The sequence below is a fragment of the Protomyctophum bolini genome (genome assembly GCF_963924005.1).
Source record: "Protomyctophum bolini genome assembly, chromosome: 3".
NCBI classification, from domain to species: domain Eukaryota; kingdom Metazoa; phylum Chordata; class Actinopteri; order Myctophiformes; family Myctophidae; genus Protomyctophum; species Protomyctophum bolini.
This window is the reverse complement of record NC_137864.1, coordinates 10,710,910-10,733,409: the sequence shown is the minus strand read 5'-3', so window position 1 is coordinate 10,733,409 and position 22,500 is coordinate 10,710,910. Positions and strand designations below refer to the sequence as shown.

General features: G+C 44.1%; 1 protein-coding gene across 1 annotated transcript in view; it reads right to left on the bottom strand.

The window, feature by feature from the left end:
• Window positions 1–12,961: 12,961 nt before the first annotated feature.
• Window positions 12,962–22,500, bottom strand: part of vegfc (vascular endothelial growth factor c) — a 73,363-nt gene continuing 63,824 nt past the window's right edge. Inside the window, exons 6-7 of the mRNA XM_080759847.1 lie at window positions 16,030–16,378; window positions 12,962–13,817 (exon numbers count right to left, since the gene is read on the bottom strand). Of these exons, the coding sequence (XP_080615973.1) occupies window positions 13,703–13,817; window positions 16,030–16,378 (464 nt within the window). The 3' untranslated portion in view covers window positions 12,962–13,702. The remainder of the gene's footprint in view (window positions 13,818–16,029; window positions 16,379–22,500) is intronic.

Sequence of the window (22,500 nt, the reverse complement as noted above, 5' to 3'; positions counted from 1 at the left end):
TTCCTGTCAAAAACCTCAAGGATTCATCGCACAACACAGAGAATAAGAGAGAGGACGACTGAACGACCAACCCTTCTGTTTCTGTGTGTGTGCGTGTGCGTGTGTGCGTGTGTGTGTGTGTGTGTGTGTGTGTGTGTGTGTGTGTGTGTGTGTGTGTGTGTGTGTGTGTGTGTGTGTGTGTGAGTGTGTGTGTGTGTGTGTGTGTGTGTGTGTGTGTGTGTGTGTGTGTGTGTGTGCGCATGTGCGTGCGTGTGTGCGCAGTCGGTAATGTGGGGGAACTAAATATTCTTGTGGTTATTCTCCCGTAGGGGAAAGTCAGCTCTATGGAGTGTGTAAGCTGCATGTTCAGTGTGTGTGTGTGTGTGTGTGTGTGTGTGAGAGAGAGAGAGAGACTGACAGGCCATGACGGGGCGCCTCACGCTCCCCGTCGGCCCGCTGAGCTTCCGATCCGACAGCATTCTGGATCAATCAAAAACCTAAAGGGATGGGGATGTCGAGAGATCCCAAAACACGATGCGCTCCCCTGGTTTAACTCTCACACACACACACACACACACACACACACACACATATGGGTGGACAGATGGGGCATTGCTTGACACTTTTCAGTACGCTGTTAAAGCTCCGTTGTTTGTCTCTCTTCTCAGATTTAATCTTGACGCAGACTGATTGAAGACAAAGCTTTTTTGTACAACTTTTCATTCAGCAATGTGCTTTTTTATGCCAAGAACAATAGTGAATTAGAAAAGTTGCAATTTACAAAAATTGCAAAGTGTGGTTGCCGCACGCACTAATATTAGCTACAACCTCAGGCTCTGTCCAATTCTCCTTGACTCTCTTGACTAGTTTGGTCTTCTGCCCCTGCAAGGGAATTTATGTCTTAAATTAAACGATTGTAAAACATAGATTGGTTAAGTAACCAACAACAGCCAATTAGCTACTAGAAACGTTATGCAAAGCTCGGCCAATCACAGCGGAAGTTAGGTATTACTCCAGAAGAAGAAAGTGTGACAATAACTATATAGTGTGGTTGCCCTTCACACTAATTAAAAAGACATAATACATGTAGGCCTACTCTCACACAATAAAGTATAAAATATAAAATGCATAGCACTGTTCATCGAAGGTTCCCTTAATGGACCTGTGAAGTTTGTTCAGAGACTAGACTGGTTCCGAGATCCGAGTAGATCCGACATTCTTTTATTTAAAAAAGACAGGCCGAGATCAGATTTGTCCTGAGCTACAGACCGGAGCTACTTTGGACCCGACATACCTAAAATGGCTTTCTAACAGGCTAGATATTATACTCTGAATATTATACTATATGAAAATGAGCATTTGTGCCTGTCATAGACATGCGCAGAGCAAGTTCAGTCAGGGAACCTCAGTGCAGTTGCTGCCGGCCGTTAATTGGGCCGCCTCAGCATCACGCTCTCATTCACATGATTCACTCAGCCAATCACACACTCACTCCGTCTTCATACCGGCTACTTTAACCGGAGGTTTGCATTCCTCTGCCTGCTTCCTTTCTTGCTGCTGCTGTATCAGCGCGCTGCTGTATACAAACCTGCGCTCAATTATACTGCTGCTGCTGTATCAGCGTGCCGCTGTATACAAACCTGCTGCTCACCCACCTCCACCCCAGCTACCACCTGTCGTTTTGGATCTACTGTTTAGGTACGGGGGATTCGGAGTCCCTATGGACGGGACTGATGCGCTTGATCTGAGTACCTAAAAAGCAGATCCAATACATCGCCAAACCAAATTAAATATACTGTATTGCTCATCTTATATTCAATAAATATATATTACATCCATCCTTGAGTTGTCCTGACTGAACCTATAGCGGCTATGTAGGAGCCTACAATAAAGGAGTAGTTCACCCTAAACATGACTTATTTTCTATCAATGACACACCCTGAAGCCTTGAATTCTTGGAGATCTTTAGTTTTAGTCATTCCTGAGCCAATCATTTGATGACGAGGTCATCATCGTCATCGTCAGTAGGAGACTCATTACCTACTTGTATGTGATGTATGCTTTTTGTTCTTGCTTATTGTAAATCGCTCTGGATTAAGAGCATCTGCTACATGCCTAAATTGTAAACTGTAGGGCATTATATCGGCTAATATAACATAACAACTATGTGGGCTAACTGCAAAACAATTAATAAAAACGTATATTATTTTGTATTCATTTTTAAACACTAATCTTGGAGGTCCCTCAACAGCTATAATCAATAAGGAATCAAATACATAATTTGAGTGTGGTTTTAAAGTTTAAGAACCACAACACGCAGTCATTTATTATATACTTCCACCTCGTGCCGTGCTCCACGAGAGACCCATCTCCATCAGCTCAGGGCTCTACAGAGACCCATCTCCATCAGCTCAGGGCTCTACAGAGACCCATCTCCATCAGCTCAGGGCTCTACAGAGACCCATCTCCTGCAGCTCAGGGCTCTACAGAGACCCATCTCCATCAGCTCAGGGCTCTACAGAGACCCATCTCCTGCAGCTCAGGGCTCTACAGAGACCCATCTCCATCAGCTCAGGGCTCTACAGAGACCCATCTCCATCAGCTCAGGGCTCTACAGAGACCCATCTCCATCAGCTCAGGGCTCTACAGAGACCCATCTCCATCAGCTCAGGGCTCTACAGAGACCCATCTCCATCAGCTCAGGGCTCTACAGAGACCCATCTCCATCAGCTCAGGGCTCTACAGAGACCCATCTCCATCAGCTCAGGGCTCTACAGAGACCCATCTCCTGCAGCTCAGGGCTCTACAGAGACCCATCTCCATCAGCTCAGGGCTCTACAGAGACCCATCTTCAGCAGCTCAGGGCTCTACCGTTCAGAGACCCATCTCCATCAGCTCAGGGCTCTACAGAGACCCATCTCCATCAGCTCAGGGCTCTACAGAGACCCATCTCCATCAGCTCAGGGCTCTACAGAGACCCATCTTCAGCAGCTCAGGGCTCTACCGTTCAGAGACCCATCTCCATCAGCTCAGGGCTCTACAGAGACCCATCTTCAGCAGCTCAGGGCTCTACCGTTCAGCTGACTGTGGGCAAATCATTTCGGGGGTTTTGACAGTTTGAGAACGAGGCTACTGCAGTAGAAAATCAAATGGGTCATGGAAGGCTTTAAGCAATGAGAGGGTGTGCTTTACCATCACTAATGGCACGCCTGTGTTGCTGCAGGAACAACCCAATACAGTTACGTAAGCAGAAGTGTAAAGCACGACCCTCGAGTGTAATATTGTGATAGTTGCCCAACTTGCCCTTAAAAAAACTCAATGTCAACTCATTCCAACTCAACTGATTTTTATGTTTCTATTAGGTGTTCCATATTGCTCGTTTGAAGCACGGCTATAGATGGCTACTTCAGATTGCTTCCTCGAAACGACCTGTTTAATGGATTCATGGATTTTGAAAATGAATAATTTAAAACAGTGTTTGTAGATTAGTCATATTAATCAATATTCAGAAAGTTGCAACTGACCTACTGATCGGCTACAAATGGAAAGGTTGTTCACATAGGTCCTCTGCTGCCTAGTGCAGCTCTCCTGTCAGCAGAGAAAAGCCAGCTGCGTGATGGAGTAGGAGTAGCCTATACGGTATACCGCTACCGGGGAGCGGGGACTGTGACATCCCAGGGCCATTAGTCAGACCTGCGTGGCCGGTGAAGACTCACCCGTGCTGCGGGTTAAAAATAGCCTGTGGCTGATTGGCTCCCAACATGCGTGGAGGGTAACAGGTTACAACCAGAGACGTATAGAAGAAGAGAGTCGCGACACGCTTTGATCTCGCCGCAAAGCAGGATGCTATGGGGCTATAGTTCCAAACATTGGAACTATCCCATATTGAGATAGAATGAGCACTTCCGCATTCCATTGTTAGATCACGTTGGCTTGTGGCTCACAAATCACTAGCTTCCTGTGAGACTATAGAGCGTCGCAGTCCCGCCCCCTCGAGAGACCCGGAAAATAAATCTCCGTTCATTTTCCTCATAGGCATTTCTTAAAGTATTTATTTAAAGACGGTTAAGCCGCGGACAAAGCCAACTCGGATCGTGAGAAATCATGACAATGAACACAATGTTTTGGTCCTATCAAATCATTAGAAAGAAGAAAATAAAGGCAGGAGACAACACTATTTGTTTTGTTTTTCTTCTTATAAATTATTTGATCGGACCAAAACATTGTGTTCATTGTCATGATTTCTCACGATCCGAGTTGGCTTTGTCCGGAATGTCCGCGGTGTAACCGTCTTTAAATAAATACTTTAAGAAATGCCTATGGGAAAAATGCATTGGGATTTATTTCCTGGGCCACTGGTTGTTCTGAAAGGGGGAGGGACTGCGACGCTCTATAGGGTTAGGGTTTGGGATAGCGCACGTGCACGCACACACACACACACACGCGCGCACATGCACGCACACACGCACACACCATAACAGATATTTTGTACCAGGAGATAATTCTTTTTAAATTATTCAAATATAGTTTTTACCAATTTCTCAAAATCCGCCAACTCACAATGCAATATGGTGTGTACATTACAATACATAATAACAAAATATATTTTGATGCCATTAAATTGTATTTTTATTTTATTTGTTTAAGTGTAGTTTTTATCAATTTGATCAAAGAGACAGTTGCATCAACAAAATCACCTGTTTGCACCTACGGCAGGCCTACTGTGTGTGGCTGCATTAACCGCCAGTCAAATGGAATAGCATGTAGTTACTTGTAGTATCCAGTAGATGGTAGCATTGTTCTGTTCTGCTAGGAGGGGACTCTGCTGCTTTTCTTCTCAGATATCTTGTAACCAGCTAGACTGACATATCGATGATAACGTTGAATGATTTATTGATTGATTGATTGATTGATTGGCCATAGCCTATATTATTGATAATAAAATAATAAAACTAAGAAGATATTATAAATGCTTTCCTAGCATTTGTAATATCTTCTCAGTTAAAGCATTTGTATACTTAGTTGTATTCTTAGTTTTTTATTTTATTAGGCTACCGGTATTATTATTCAGCATGATTTTTCAAACAGTCAATTTCTTCAGTGGTCGGGTTAAAACAAATATGCTGGAAGAAGGCAAAGGCATCAAAATATACTTAAAGAACCAAAATGAAATGTACTGTACTGTAATTGTAGATCAGCTATTTTCGGCAAAGAGATTTGGTATACTGTGTAGGGTTTTAACATCGGTTACGAGGTTATTCTCTCGAGAGACAGACTGTTGACTTGCAAATTCAAAGGAAAAGAGGTCGGTGTTTCTCCTTTATTTGCCGATTGGTTCTCAGATTGCTGAGAGATTGGTCTGTTGTGATCATAGACTGTAAAAAAAATATGGACAAACCGCCCGTTCGTCAACTAAAATGTTTTCTTTTCTGCACATTATGTATAACATACACACGCACGCACGCACGCACACACACGCGCGCGCACGCACACACACACACGCACACACACACACACACACACACACACACACACACACACACACACACACACACACACACACACACACACACACACACACACACACACAAGCAGGTGTTTTTAATATTGTCTGCTTTCATTCACAATCATTCACAGCTAGCAGAAGTTAAGGAATATTGTTGACCTACAGGCATGCACACATGTGCATCAAATAGAACCTGTGTGTGTGTGTGTGTGTGTGTGTGTGTGTGTGTGTGTGTGTGTGTGTGTGTGTGTGTGTGTGTGTGTGAGCGAGAGAGAGAGAGAGAGAGAGAGAGAGAGACGTAGAGGGCTTCCCCGCTGACAAAAATAAGTAGGAAAAGGTTTGGAAGAGGAAAGAGGAAGTGACATCACACCGTGATTAATGCGCAGTCACAGAGTGGCACCAGGTCACAAGCTGTGTAGCCTCGGAAACCCAGACGTTTTTAACAAGCTGTGTTACATACTAAATGGAAGGTAACTATAATAATATTACTCAAGTATACTTTATTTAAGTACAATTTTGAGGTACTAGTATTTTACATGGCATGTTAGAAGTTACTGTGCATTGTGGCACATTGTGAGCTTATTGCGACCCCAGATCGCATTTATATTATTCCGTCCGTCCGTCACACCACGCCTCCATTTATGGTCATGCCTCATGACATCATATATGACATCACATGACATCATGAGGGATGGAGATCCCTGATGTCATCAATATTAAGCCCATATATGGGAATGTCCATATATGGAGATCTCTGATGTCATCAATATTGGCCAGCAACTCTACATCTGACCTCAAACCTCAAACCCTTAGACCATATATGGAGCTGACCTGTTCTGACATTTCAAATGTTGATCCTTCGCTCTTCCTCTTCGATGTCTCCCTTTTGACTGATACCTGTACATTCAAACTCTAGACGGGCCCGCCCCAATGTTATTAGTGCAGCCGCGCCAGGCAGCCGGCGAAAACTAGAGTTCTCAACAGGCCCGAAAATTCATTACTCACACCCAGTAGTCTGCTGTCACCCAGGCGGAGGGCGAGGTTGCTTCTCGCCCCTCAGGGCATCTTACTGGTAGATGGCCTATATTGTCAATATACTTTTTTGTGACACTGACATAATATGTACAAAACTCAGCATTAAATTATGAAACAAAAGAGGGGAGGGGTATATGGACATAAAATGTTGCTTCCCAGTCCCACACATCCAATCAATGCTCTTCGTGCCATTGTGGGGATTCGATTCTGTGGCCTGCACCAACTAAATTAAATTAACAGGGTGCAAGTGATTTGTTTTAGTTGTTTTGTACAAATAAGTGATTAATAGCCATTTATGAAGTTCAGTAACAGGGATCTCCCCTTATTGCCGAATCATTAGTAAACAGAAAATACATTTTCAAGTCAGGATACCAATTTCATCCAGTAAAAACAATTTGCCTGGGAGTCCCGACCCCCAGTTTGGGAACCACTGCCCATAAAGCATGTGAACACAGTGAAATGTCTTTCTCAAAATAACCCGTGGAGATTGAATTAGCATGTATTTGAAACATTCCAAATCCAAATGTGCTATTTCACGGTCAGTCAGGTCAGATTGTTTTCGCTACTTTCTCTCTATTTAATATGATCTTGTGATTTGTTGTTACTGGGCAGATCTTGGCAAGCGTCGGTCTCAAGCAAGCATTACTAATGACATCAAATTAATTTGAATTAAAAATGATTTATTGAAAATTTGCTTGTACTTTATTAGATTTCAGTGGGAAAACAGCCAAGACTTGTATTTGAATGACTCTTTTGAGGATTCCATTACTCACAACTATTTTAAGCATGATGTGCAATTGTACATTGTATTAGTAATGGAACGCTGAAATAACTCATTTTTCTTGCAGTAAATTATTGAGTATTTCCACTAGTTATACTTAAACTCCACTACGATAATACCTTTTTTACTCCACTACAATTAGATATTAATTAGTTTGTAGATTTAGATTATTAATACAAACCATATAACATATAGGCTACCATTACTGATGATTGTATAGGTTAATCTACCCAGTAACATAAAGTCATTACCCCATCTTTATCAGCTGTAACATTAAAATGATAGACACATCAATACATTAGTCTTAGTCTAGTTTTAGTTGACTAAATATCATAAGAGTTTAGTTTACTAAATCTACTGTTCATTTAGTCGATTCAAATGTATTTTGGCAGGCCCGATGGTGGCTGATTTACTCAGCCGTGTGCCGAATATATAGCTGATCCAAAAGCACACAATGTGTCACGCTGCGACATCTTGTGAGCATGTAGATCTGTTTTTTCTGACATGCTTGGTTGTGTGCAGTGACCCTTGCACACAACCGATTGTAGCATTGCGCGGAAGCGGGGATCTGGCTCCCACTCGCCAGACCAACGCGCAACCTACCGTGCCTGATTGGCTGTTGCGGGCCGGGTCTTGGCTGGGGGCTACACAAGCATGAAATGACTTGTCTTAGTTCTACTGGATCTCTTCTCCACTTTATTTGTTGACGAAATTGTCAATCTGGTTAGGGTGCCTCTCGGGCATCCTAACCAGATGCCCGAACCACCTAAGCTGGCTCCTTTCCAGGCGAAGGAGCAGCGGTTCTATACTCCGAGTCTCTCTCGTGTGACTGAACTTCTCACCCTATCTCTAAGATGCCAGCCACCCGTCGAAGAAAACTAATTTCGGCCGATTGTATTCGCGACCTTATTCTTTCGGTCATGACCCACACTTCATGACCACAGGTGAAAGTAGGAACGAAGATTGCTCGTTAGACGGAGAGCTTTGCCTTCTGGCTCAACTCTCTTTTCGTCACAACAGTGCTTTACAGAGACTGCAATACCGCCCTGTGTGTTAGCTGTGCTAGCGGTGATTACATTAAAGCATGCATTTTAATGAGCCTGAATCCCACAATGATGATGGTTTGGTTCCTTACAAAGGAAGAGTAATGTTTTGTTTTAATGAGCTGGGGGTCTAAAGGTGACTCACTACATTTGTCACACTGACTCGGTGACCCAGGTCTTGTCCAGTATGGTGACAGATTAAACGTCCCGTTTGGGCCCTTGGGGGTGAAAGAATGCAGTTAGGAAACTATAAAGATGTATATGGTCAGTGTCGGGCAGAAACATCTTATCTCCATATTTGTGTGTTTTATTCATACATGTAACGCCCTGCTTGATCATACTACAGCGTCACACCAAAGCATACCAAGGGTAAACACCAAGGGTAAAAGTAAAACAGTGTTTAATTATGATTAAACAGAAAGACATGGCATCAGATAATCTATACCCCAAACCCAGCCCCAATAGTCCTTAATTCTGTCAGGCTTTCCATCAGTCCATAAGGTCCAGTCCAATAATGTTCCTCTGACAGGTAGTCCTTCCATTGAGGGATCAAAGGACAATAATAAATCACCTCATTCTATTCAACCTATTGCAAGTCTGCAACATGTCCACACAAGGCCCAGTGAGGTTTAAAATGACTCAATTCATACAAAATCAAGGGCTGGGCAATTATCACTAATAGAAGAGAGGCAAGTCTCAACTTAATGAACCCCTCTACTGCTTTCCCCTCTGCGCTGACGGCTCCACCATGGTCTTAGGCATAATGTTGTACCCAATGTGTATCTTAGCTATAACCATCTAAGTAGCCCATACATCATTTATTCAGACTCCTCCCCAAAACAGCTTATCTGTCATGACCCCTTATCCATAATTTATACATTACAGATAATTGTTATGCACTTGGATGGTTCTTTGTCTCAAAAGGCACAAACATTCTTCTCCACTTTCAACCTGGTCTCCTGTTTTTATTGTATTACAACAATGGCCGAACTATAGCAGATCTACATCACACGTCGGAATGCAGGAAAGAAACGAAAACTAAAATCATACATTCTAAAATAGCAGATCTGCAAGCTCACAACGCGTCACAATGTGACACGATGTGAGCTTAAAGATTGGCTATTTGTGTGCGCACTGCTGTATGACAAAATTGGGAGTTTATTTATGAAAGAGAAATAGAATATGGGTGAATATACTGAATATGTGAGGGTGGCTGATTCAGTCACATGGAGATACAAGGTTTCTGCCCAACAGCTGTGTTCTGGTGTACTGCCTCTGGTCAAAATTGAGGCAGGTTTCATTTGCAGGTTAAAATAACAGTAACAAAAACAAAACAAAACAAAAAAATGTCCAGCACATTCCAGACTGTGTTCCCCCCTATGGTCATTATATTTACACACGCACGCACGCACGCACGCACACACAGTCACGCACACACAGTCACACGCACATGCACACACAGACACGCACACACAGTCATGCACGCACACACACACACACACACACACACACACACACACACACACACACACACACACACACAGAATCCCACATTGTGCAATCTAAGCATCTTACACACGAGTACCCCCTGTGTCCCAGTTGCATGCTCTCGCACACACACGCATATGTACGCTTACATGCACACATGCAAGCACGCACGCACACACGCACGCACGCACGCACACACACACGCGCGCACACACACACACGTGGGTCATAAGTCAAGCTGTGTTTGAATAGCAGGAAGGGAGTGTGATAGTTAATAATGGACTTCACTGATGTAATATATGGTGTGAACCTCCTTCTGTGCCACCAAGCTTTATCGCTACATCACACATGCACGCACGCACACACACACACACACACACACACACACACACACACACACACACACACACACACACACACACACACACACACACAGTGCCAGCAGTTATCGTCTCATCGGCAGACCTGGGCAGCTCCTTTTGCTTCCTTCCCTATTAGGAAACAACCTGGTGCGTGTGTGTGTACGTGTATCAGTGCGTGTGTCCGTGCGTGTCTGTGGGTGTGTGTCTGTTTGTGCGTGCTTGCGTGTATTGTGCAGCAAAGTCGCGAACTGGAAAATAGCCGATCTACAAGGTCACAACGTGCTGCAGCTCGACACATTGTGAGCTTGTATAGGCTATTAGATCTGATTTTTCGGTTTCAAGCTTAAATATATGTGGCCCAGTAGTGGAACCACGTATATCGTCCCCACCCCTGTTTCCTCAATACAAAAATACAAGACAAAAAAAACCCAATACAAAATCACACCAATGAAACAGGAATTTGTCATCATTATTTACAAAAGGAAGACAGGCTAATTACAGGAATCATCTTTGAATGAGCTCAGTTCAACTGGGTTCATCATCACACCACATGTTCCTGTATCAGTGGAATTCTCTGAAACCATGTGCTTCTTTAACTTCATCATTTCAAGGATTTAGTATGTATTCGACCACGGACCCCCATAAATCAACAGTTTATAGACCCATATAAGGATCTATTTTCGCTCTTCTAAAGTATCTGTCGGGCAAGATCAAGATTCAGTTGGTTTATTTTCGAGGATTAAATGTCTCATATGGGTCAGGCAAAATAAGGACTGATAAGTCATAACACAGCAGTGACAGCATTGCTTTCAGCCAAAACATTCCATAACACACTGACACGACGAATCTGACAAACCCCACGAATATACAGTATACGTACCTATACTAGCAGATCGTTATCTGCTAATGCACACACACACACACACACACACACACACACACACACACACACACATGATATTTGTCCAGATATTCGTCCATACGAATATATTATTACTTCGCAAAAAATGAGTATAGCAAAAACGTTCTTTTTAAATACGCTTTAAATAAGAGTTCCATGTGAGATTTAATAGCGAAAGTAGCATAGCAGAATCATAGAAGCATTGGCTATGGACCAGAGCTAAATCTGGCCCAACACCAAATTAATATCTCTCTCTGCAGTGTACAGTACTGGTGCACGCAGCTCACAACTCAATGATGATGTGTGCCCACTTTCGCTGATCCACGCAGAGTCATTTTTGAAAGCTATCTGTCTTCTTGCAAGCAATTATTCTACGTGGATGGACGGCTTATTGAAAAATACAGACCTGAGCTGCGCTACTGTCGCTATCGTTCCATTCAGAACGTGCATACATTGTTGTTAGGGTGAATGAAAACATAGGCGCCAGGGATGTGCACACATAGACATCAAAGGGGGCTTCAACCCCTGCCCTTTTACCCGTCGGAAAAAAAACTGCCCTTTCCAGACCATGAATGCAGCATTTACTATGGTTAAAGAAATGCACATGCCATACCGGGAGGTCTCCTGTCCAGTCTCCTGAACTTGAACGCAGCATTTTGCGTTGAACAAATTTGTTCTGAAATCCATGTTGTACACCGCATCTCCACTTGCTAAAGACTGCTGGGTTGCGCCCCGAAACTAGCTGATCTACAAGCTCTCAACGCATCGTAGCGCGACGTGTTGTGAGCATGTAGATCTGCTATTTTCGATATTTTTGTCAAAAAGTGCCCTCTTACGTGATTTCAGCCCCTGCGTCTCTAAGACTCTGATAGGCGCCCCACCGAAAGAGGAAGGCTGAGGGCGGACCAAAACGGGTCAACATCCTGTCATCAACATTCTATCGGGCGGTGCCCCCAGAGGTCAATTCTAACAGCAGAGGGCAATGTTTTTTCCCTTTTTTGCCGATGGGTTTACAGATTGGTTGAAAAATAACATCCAATCAGAGTTGTGTGTGTGTGTGTGTGTGTGTGTGTGTGTCACACACACACACACACACACCTTGGGAATGGGATCTATTCAGGTCAAACCATGCAGTGCCATGACAAACTTGTAGAATAAAGACATAAAGACACGACTCAGAATGCGAGTTGAATGAAAAAAACTAAAAAAATAAGATTGAGTATAAAATGATGACTTATTGAGGGAAAAATAAGACGCTGCAATGAGACGTGACAGCAGGACCACCAGCAAGCACATGTAGATTAATGTTCTCAGTCATTTGGATTCCATATCCAATATTCTATATTCCATATTCCAATATTTTAATATTCGAGCATTGGAAATGGTCAAACTATCAATATTTGCAGAATCATCTTCCATGAAATCCTAATGGTCTGGGATATTTCATAAAGGCATTATGTTAAAGCCTAAATCTGATTTCTTCACCTGGTTGGCTGTATGTAGAACAGTGGGATCAATAATACGAAAACATCAACATTTTACATAATTGTGTTTTTAACCCATGCGGGAACCCCTTTTGGTGTTTGTTATGCTTTAGCTATGCTTTAGCTATTGACCCCCAAAATAATTTGGCGACCCCCCGAGGGGTCGCGACCCACGGGTTGAGAACCCCTGCTTTATTTGAAACTCTGGGAGTTGGAAACCCTATATCCTGTAGCTACAGGATTATGTTTCATCGGTGGAGTTCTCGTTCTCTATATATGAAACCACTTGAAAAAGTGAATCACCACTTCAACACAACAGATATAAGTTAACAATACAATATATATATTTATGTTTATTTTACAACATAATACATTAACATGATACAAAAATATGGATCACACTCACAGTGTATTTTCATGGAAAAGATTGAAATTGCAACGAGCAAAAACAAAACAAAAAAAGGAGGTTGAAAAAGGAACACATTTAATAAATTATATAATCAATGTCTGTCATAATAGAATAATACACGATAAAAAAAACAGCAATATTTTAGAACACATTATGTTTTGGACAATACTTTATAACAAAATGTCTTTTGACTCCCGTTCTCTCTCTGTTCTTTCAACCTTCGTTTCCGTGTGTTTTGAAAAATGTCCACGAAAGACTCTAAGCACAACAACCCCAGCCCAAAATGTCACCCGCCACATTCGCCAGGGGATCCAACTCTCTCTCCTGGCCGAGTCCGCCCGCCCCGCGACCAACCATCTCACAGGTGACAAAACTCTCTCCTTGCCGAGTCCGACCGCCCCGCGACCAACCATCTCACAGGTGACCAAACTAAAGTTCCCCACGGGTCTATACTTTGTCCACTCCTTTTTCCACACCTGATCTCGTATAGGAATATTGGCCACCCCAGAATAGGAACTCTTCATTGCTGGTCCATGGATGGAGGCTGTGGTATATTATGGAGGACCAGTATAGCAGCAACTGTTACTGGGGTGGTGGAAATGATGTGGTCGATCTGAGCGCGGTCGTTAAGATCGTTTCGTTATCGGCACATCTCTCATTACGGGGCGGGTGGAGAGGTGGCGTAGCCGTAGATTGGGGTGGGGGCGGGGGGCATTAGTCCAACCGTCTCCAGTGGTTGGGGACGCACCGGCACACCTCCTCGCTGAAGGAGAAGCCCTGCTCACAGCGTCGCCTCCTCACCTCACGTTCACAGGGAGGCCTGTGACAGCTGAGAAGAGGGGGGGGGGGTGGGAGACATGAGGAATGCATCCAAAGTTTTTATTTACATTTTTTACCAGGGACATGACATCCAGGGACATGACATCCGATAACCCAACTATTTCCATGGTCATATTCACCGTTATCGATACCAATAACACAAACAACACCAGCCAGCAACTCTACATCTGACCTCAAACATCAAATCCTTAGATCTCCATATATGTTGATCTGACCTCATCAAACCCTGTACACTCAAGACACGCTCCATATATGGCCAGTACATAATTCATTCCATATGTTGATTTGACCCCTCCCATGCCAAAGCGCCAGCGCTCGCCCAGCAGTCTGCTGTCACCCGGGCGGATGCGTGCACGTGACCTCGCCCTCAGGGCGTCTTACTGGTTATTTTTGTACATTAGCGCCCATACGTGATCACACTACAGCGTCACACGGAAGCATCAGATCCACATGGTAGAAATGTTTTGATCTGCTGCTTTTGCTATTCACTAGTTTTGAATATGCATCCTGAAAAGTAACAGTTTTGGACATACAGTGTAGGACCTACGATGTTTCCACCCCACGGAGACGATACAAGTGTAAAATCAGAGTACACACACGCACGCACTACACAATGCGCCTGCAGACTCCAGACGCTATAGATTCTTACTGCTCTCCTACACCCATAAATCACTCTCAAACAGGGTCACAAAGGGTCAAGAATGGAAGTGTGCGTGTGTGTGTGTGTGTGTGTGTGTGTGTGTGTGTGTGTGTGTGTGTGTGTGTGTGTGTGTGTGTGTGTGTGTGTGTGCGCGTGTGCGTGTGAGTGCGTGTGTGCGTGTGTGTGTGTGTGTGTTCTCCACTTGTAGTCAGAGGAAATGGTTAAGTGACAGCTTGGAGGAGTCATTAGCCGACTGAGGTCTTGTATTACAGACCTGGTTCACTGCAACACCAACCTGTATACCGCTCACTGGTCAAACACCCGCTTATACTACACAGGCTGGCTTCTTAGAAAGGCTGGGATGACGGAACGGCACCCACTTATACCCCCGCATGCGCGCACGCGCGCGCACACACACACACACACACAGTTACACACACACACACACGCACACACACACACACACACACACACACACACACACACACACACCGGTTTTCAAGGGACTGTTTTTGAACAGAACTTTCAAAGAAGTCCTCACCCCCACAAACCCTCCACTCGAAGCCTCCGCACTTCCAACACCAACCTCTGGTGGTGGTTCAGGTCGTTGGTTTCGGCCGTCTGACGAGATACATTTATTTCCGCTCTGACCTGATCAGATACCAAACTACTAGATCGGCTATTTTCAAATTATCATCAAAATCGTTTCCATGTTGAAAAATGTTAATACATTTTCAAGCATTTTTGGAAAATAGCAGAAATAGACATTTGTGACATGTTGCTTGTATATCGGCTATTTCCGCTATTTTCTTTTTTAGAAGTAGGCCTATACAATTATTAAATTAGGTTATCATATCTGCCCTGTGCAAGTCAATCACGCAATATTGCGTCATATGGTCTTTTCAGTGGTTTACGATAGATGGTGCTCTTCGCCAACGTATGATTGTTACTAGGTTGCTAGGAGACGGATACAACCGGAAATGAACCGGAATGAAAATGTTGGGCAAAATAAGGTAAAAACAGAACAACACTGGCGGTGGCGGCAGAATAAATTAATTATTACCTGACAATCAATCAATGTGCTAAATCGTTCATCGCAATTATTTGTGAAAATCTTGTAATCGTGGCAGAGCCCTATATGTGGCCTAAAGGCCTATTCACAGTCCCGTTCTCGGTGCAGAGGTGACCACCGAAACGGTGGTTAGTTAAAACAGATGTGTTGTGACCACCGCAGCGTCATGTTGTAGCTCTCTGTGGTCACCTCTTCACCGAAACCTGGACTACGAATAGGCCTTAATCCTTCCACTCCTCCATAGCGTATTTATACCTGCATGTGGCTTGGTGGAACCTGGACTACGAATAGGCCTTAATCCTTCCATTCCTCCATAGCGTACAGTATATATACCTGCATGTGGCTTGGTGGAACCTGGACTACGAATAGGCCTTAATCCTTCCATTCCTCCATAGCGTACAGTATATATACCTGCATGTGGCTTGGTGGAACCTGGGCTACGAATAGGCCTTAATCCTTCCATTCCTCCATAGCGTACAGTATATATACCTGCATGTGGCTTGGTGGAACCTGCGTCCCTTGAGGAAGCACTTGTTGGGCGACTCGTTGCACTCGCACTGACACTTGGCCCTGTTGAGGGGCTGGTGCCTCGGACACGTCCTGTTGCACACGCAGCGGCACCGCTCCCTGTCCAGCGCGTGATTGGCCGGGCACGGGGAAGAAGAAGAAGAAGAAGAGGGCGTGGCCGGCAGACTGCAGACGCACTGACACGTGTTGCGGTCCAGGTGGCGGTTGGGGCCGCAGTCGCGCTGCGCCACATCCCGCCGCCGGCACACACACTGACAGCTCTCCAGGTCCAGCTCCTTGTCGGGACCGCACACATCACTGCTGAATATATCTGAGAGAGAGACAGAGACAGAGAGAGACAGAGACAGAGACAGAGACAGACAGAGACAGACACAGAGAGAGAGACAGAGAGAGAGAGAGAGACAGAGAGAGATGTATTTTTCAACGAGCTGTGCACTTCATCCCTAGTTGTCATATGACAATGTTGCACAAAAACAGCCCTCTAGGTTCGCAAACTTTATGTGCCAAGGATATGATTTTGGCCATGGACCCCCATTTGAAAATGTTTTGTGCCAGGGATATTTTGATATATCTTCCAAAATGGCAGATGTACAAGTTTCCAGCGTGGCAGCTCAGTGGCCACGGCAAATCATCTGCCTCCGTCTCATCCTGCAGTCCACTGTCTATACTCTTCTTTCACACCAACTAACTTAATGTCCTCTTTCACCACATCCATAAAACCCCTATAGGCCCCCTGCCTGTCAGTTCCAATGTCAGCATTCTCCTACCGATATTACTCACTATCCCTCCTCTCTAGATGTCTCAGATCTATCTCCAAAACATCTAACATGCGCTGTCCCTCTGATCCCTCGTTCCTGATCCTATCCAGAGAGGGACCTCAACATTTCTGTCTCTGCTACCTCCAGCTCTGCTGCCTGTCTTTTCCTCAGACTGTAAACCATATCTGTCTGTCTCTAAACCATACAACATAGCTGTCTGTCTGTCTCTAAACCATACAACATAGCTGTCTGTCTGTCTCTAAACCATACAACATAGCTGTCTGTCTGTCTCTAAACCATACAACATAGCTGTCTGTCTCTAAACCATACAACATAGCTGTCTGTCTCTAAACCATATATAACATAGCTGTCTGTCTGTCTCTAAACCATACAACATAGCTGTCTGTCTGTCTCTAAACCATACAACACAGCTGACTGTTTCTCCAACCTGCTTGCACTCGTTTCTTCACCTCTTTTCCGAACTCTATTGATCTGGAATGTTGATCCTAAATACTTAAAATGATCCATATGTCTTGTCTCTTCTCCCTGTAACATGTAATCCTGTAATATGTACAGTATGTAGCGAGTTACAAATAATGTCGTGTTACAGGCTGAGGCATTGTTTTTCACGCTCACAATTGACCCTGTAATAAGAGTTTTGAGCAGATTCAATGTTTTTGATGTCAAACCCTCAATAATCAAGGTCAACATCATACATCATGGGAAATATCTCAGGAATGGAGGATACATATAGGATAAATGCATGTATGGTATGTCACAACATCTATGAATCAATGCTCTAGATTTCTATCGTAAAACACATACTTTATGAAATCCCATTTCTTGAGTGCTCATATAACTCCATATATAAAACACTGGCTGTGAGTCACTGATAAAAATAAGTACACACACACACACACACACACACACACACGTACACACATCGCACGCCCGCTCGCATGCACACATGCACACGTGAACTCTTCACGGATGGAGAACACACATGGTTTGCTTTCAGAACTGGAACATAATCTGATGGTTGGCTAAGAGAGAGAAACAGATAGAATGGGTCTGGCATGCTTGTGTGTCGGTGTGTGCGTGCGTGCGTGTGTGAGTGCGTATGTGAGACAGACAGGCGGATGAACACATTCAGATAATATTCAGATAACGACAGCGCAGAGACGCAGTGTTTACCGCTGACAAACAGCACGCCGTGTCCTCTTAGGCCAGCACTGTGTGGTTACACGTGCCTCAGAGCTGCTTCACAATCGTTTACGTCCACTTGTGTTTGATTTTCCCTTCCCCTCGCCCGGGCCAGGGGGGCTAAAGACACCATAACAACATCACAACATCATCCTATGCTAACTCAGACGTATTTACACAGCATTCCAACTAGACTGTGTATCTGTGTTTCAGTGCTGTGTTCATGAATATGTCCGTCCGTCCGTCCGTCCCAAATAAACAAATAAGACAGAGCACTGGTTCTCAAACATTTCAATATCGAGGACCCCCATAACACAGAGTGTACAAATGTGTACACATTGTTACATTGTTGTTGGGGAGAAGTTTTGTACTTGATTGTTGATTGAGGTCTCCCAGGGGTCTATACTTGGCCCACATCTCTTGTCAGAACGTAGATTGCTTTATTGTCTCCAAATGTCTTTGATTGTGTACAGTTAGTCCAAAAGGCCATTTAGGCCCTATGCAATCAATTCATAGATATAACATGAAGAATAACAAAATTCAATATCATCACAGGTAAAAAAACAAACAACAAAAAACTTTTTTTTAGGGTCAGGGAATTCCACGCTTGGGTGGCAGTGCTGTAGGAGATTTTGTCCCTCTAGATCGGTCCCTCTAGTATTGTATCTGTGGGTGACGTGTTGCTTTTTTTAGGTAGTCATTCAGGTATGCGGGCACTGAGGGCATTGAGGGCAAGGCTGCATTTACAATTTTCAATTGATCAACTCTGTCCTCTACCCGGAGCCAGTTTAGACTATAGCAAAATGGGTTTTGAAAGAGGTGGTTAATTGGCCCAAGGATGAGAAATAGTCAAATAAATTTGTTTTGGGAGGTCTGAAGCTTAGATACAGAGACACCTCCCGACACTTTCGCAGAGACAGTTTGTTTATTTTTGAACCACAAAATATGCTTATATGAGATGATTTTAAGATGCCCCCATGTTATTCTCCATAGAGAAATTACTTCCGTGAAACAGGGGATGAGCGAGTGATGTCAGGACTTCGGCGCTCTATTGCCAATCCGTGTTATTTCACCATGTTTGGGTGAGATCGGGTTGCTCATACAGAGGTCGCTGAGGGCTCCTCCTCAAAACAACAGGTTTTGGAATCTGTTGGGAACGGTTCACAACACAACCTGCATGTACGCATGTCGCAAGCCCTATCTACAATAATATTAATAATGAATTGCATTTTTATAGCTTTATAGCTTTTCTATGCACTACGTGCTTACTCAAAGCTCTTACAATGGTCCATTCATTCATACATTGGGAGGTGAAGCGGCGAACAGTGGACGCCAGCGGCCACACTTCCCATATTCACACACCAATGGTGGCAACCACTGGTGGAGGCAATGTGGGGTTCAGTGTCTTGCCCAAGGACACTTTGACATGTAGACAGGAGGAGCCCGGGATTCGAACCGGCGACCCATGGATCATTGGACAACCTGCTCTACAGTACGTTTTTAAATATTGCAAATACTGTAGACAAACTACATTCTACAAGCTCACAGCTTGTAGAAGCTCAAAGACATTACTAATACATTTAAGAATAGGACAAGATAAGATAGCCATAGGACCCACAGTCTCAGTATTTGTAAACAAATGATTCCTCTATATGTTATCTCCGTCTTACAGAGAGATTTGCCCTCAAAACCAAATCTCTTTGGCAAAATAAAGTTGATCTAACATCTCACAGTGTCACATTGCAACACATTGTGAGCTTGTAAATGTGCCATTTTCAGCACATGCTTGCCTATCATGCCATTCATGTCTGTTATTACTATTTAGCCTATTCAGCACCATCAGCTTCGATGAATGCAGGTTGTTTTTGTTTAATGACTCTCAACTGAACCTGTTGCAATGTATGTGTATGTACACACACACACACACACACACACACACACACACACACACACACACACACACACACACACACACACACACACACACACACACACACACACACACAGTGTCTCCCCCTTTACATTTTATTTTATTTTTGCAACATTTGCGGACGTAATGATTTTGTTTTTCTTGGAGGCTGCAGAGGATTTTTTTGTGACTCTCCCACGTTTTTTTGGGGGTGAAAACACCCGTAACACAAAGCAGACCGCCATAATAAAACCTTAGCGGTTTGAAATATCAACTTTATATTCCCGTTCGTGAAATTGTTTAGTTTCCCCCGACTGGGAACATCATAACAACGATGAACGCATAACAAGACCTCATGTCACACCAGAAATTATAGCAATAGAATAATTTACAATAACATTACCGTAACTTCCCCAGTGAACAAAACTGCTGAACCCGCGCTGGTGTGTAGATTCATAGCAATAACCCACAATGCTGCAGCGTGCCCCTGCATACTAATGTCCTTATTTGTTATGGTCCATGGGAAGGTCGGGAGTCTGGACTGTTGAGTCCATCTGAGATTTCGGTCCACAATAAGCCACAGACATCACCTGACAGAATGATGTATGTCCTCTTTTACAAGGCTTTGTGCTGACAAATCGGATTTGTTTCGCAAATCTAATCTTCAGGACTTTTGACTGTCCACAGATATTTATTTGTAGTCACACATTGTTGGCCTATATCTGCATTGGTGGCTGTGGTAACAACATAATGACATAGTACAATGAGAATTTGTCCCATGTTTGTGCTAAATTGGTGCTAAATGTGTGGGGTACCAGATCGTAGAGGTGCTCCCTTTGTTTTTGTGGCTGTGGGCAGGCGCAGAAACTACCGTGGGGGAAGGGGGTGTAGTTTTCCCCCCGGCCCATGACTCCAGGGGGCCAGAGACCATCGACGACCACACAGCGTACCACGCAGATACCCCAGAAAAAGCATTATCTCTCAGGGCGCTACAAATATATCTACACGTCCTGTAAGTTCACTTAAGAAATAAAACTAGTGTAGTGTAGTGTAGCTACAAGTATAGCTCTTATTTTGAAGAGGAAGAGGAAGTCTGTTTCGGCTGTAGCCTTCTTCCATGACAGACAGTTGGGTTTTTTTTTCAGATCATAATATTGCCAGGAGGGAGGAGGGACTGACAGACTGTAAACATTGATTAGAAGTGATGGTGGTGGTGGATTGCTTTTAGCCAAAGTTTATATTACCATATGAAAGCCATGATGCTGCGCACATTTGACTTAAACAATGTGTATACACACTTTGGAATATACGTTAAACATGGTGGAGAAGTGGATCCTATCGAGCTATACTGCGGCGGTAGCCAGCATTAGGTGAGTATAATTAATTAATTGTAAAAGTATCATGCTGGTAAAATCAGCAGCAGCAGCTGCCCAAAACATTAAAAGGTACGCAGGCAGGCGACACTAGGCCTACTACTGTCACTGCCTGCAAGGATGTACTTGGAACTGTTGGCTGGACTTGGCCACCGTGCCATATTCATTTTAGTTCAGAAGTGGGTCCACCTTTTACCTGCAGCTCCGCGGTCTGGTGCTTGCACACATGCAGCAAGCATACAAAGAACTACGATTTGTAGCTTGTCTGACACCTTAATCAAGCTGAGAAAGCAACTTATCTGCAGTTGCCTGCAGGGCCGTGGCTCAGCGGTCCAGCCACCTTTGCCGGAATAGCCCAAGTCTGGCAGCGTGCCGCGGGTTCGACTCCCGATCCCGACGGCCTTTACTGCATGTCACTCCCCCATCTCTCTCCCCCATTTCCTGTCAGCCTGTACTGTCTGTCCCTCTATAAAAATCACACCCGTGTGAACTGAGTGGTGCACTGAGTGGTGCTCTAAAGTTGTATAAATAAACCGAAGGGATAAACATGCACTTTAAAGGCATTGAAATTGAATTATGATGATTTCTACAAAGTTAATGTTTAGGCTACTCCTTCAGTTTTTAGTAGGACGCGTGTGGCTCTGATATTGACATGAATGACTTAAGCATTTTGACAAGAATGAGTCAATAACAGCGACATTCACACACAGGCTCTGGCTCTGGGGAAGTCTATAGCCCCTGAGCTGAGCCTGTGCGGTAATGCTAACCATGCTTCAGCCCAAAATAGGGAACCCATGGGGTTCATGTCAGCCTAATAGAACCCATAACACCACATAACTCTAATACGATGCTAACACAGAAAACAGTTAGCAATAGGACGATATACTGGCTGTTTACAGTTCTGCCACAGTGTGTGTGTGTGTGTGTGTGTGTGTGTGTGTGTGTGTGTGTGTGTGTGTGTGTGTGTGTGTGTGTGTGTGTGTGTGTGTGTGTGTGTGTGTGTGTGTGTGTGTGTGTGTGTGTGTGTGTGTGTGTGTGTGTGTGTGTGCGCGCGCGCGCGCATGCGTGCGTGTGTGCGTGCGTGCGCATATGTGTGTGGTGTTGGAATTCATCACTCTGGGCTATTTGCATTCTTTTGCGTTTCCGTTTGTTTACGCTGAGTGTTACCATAGCAACACATGCGCTTGCA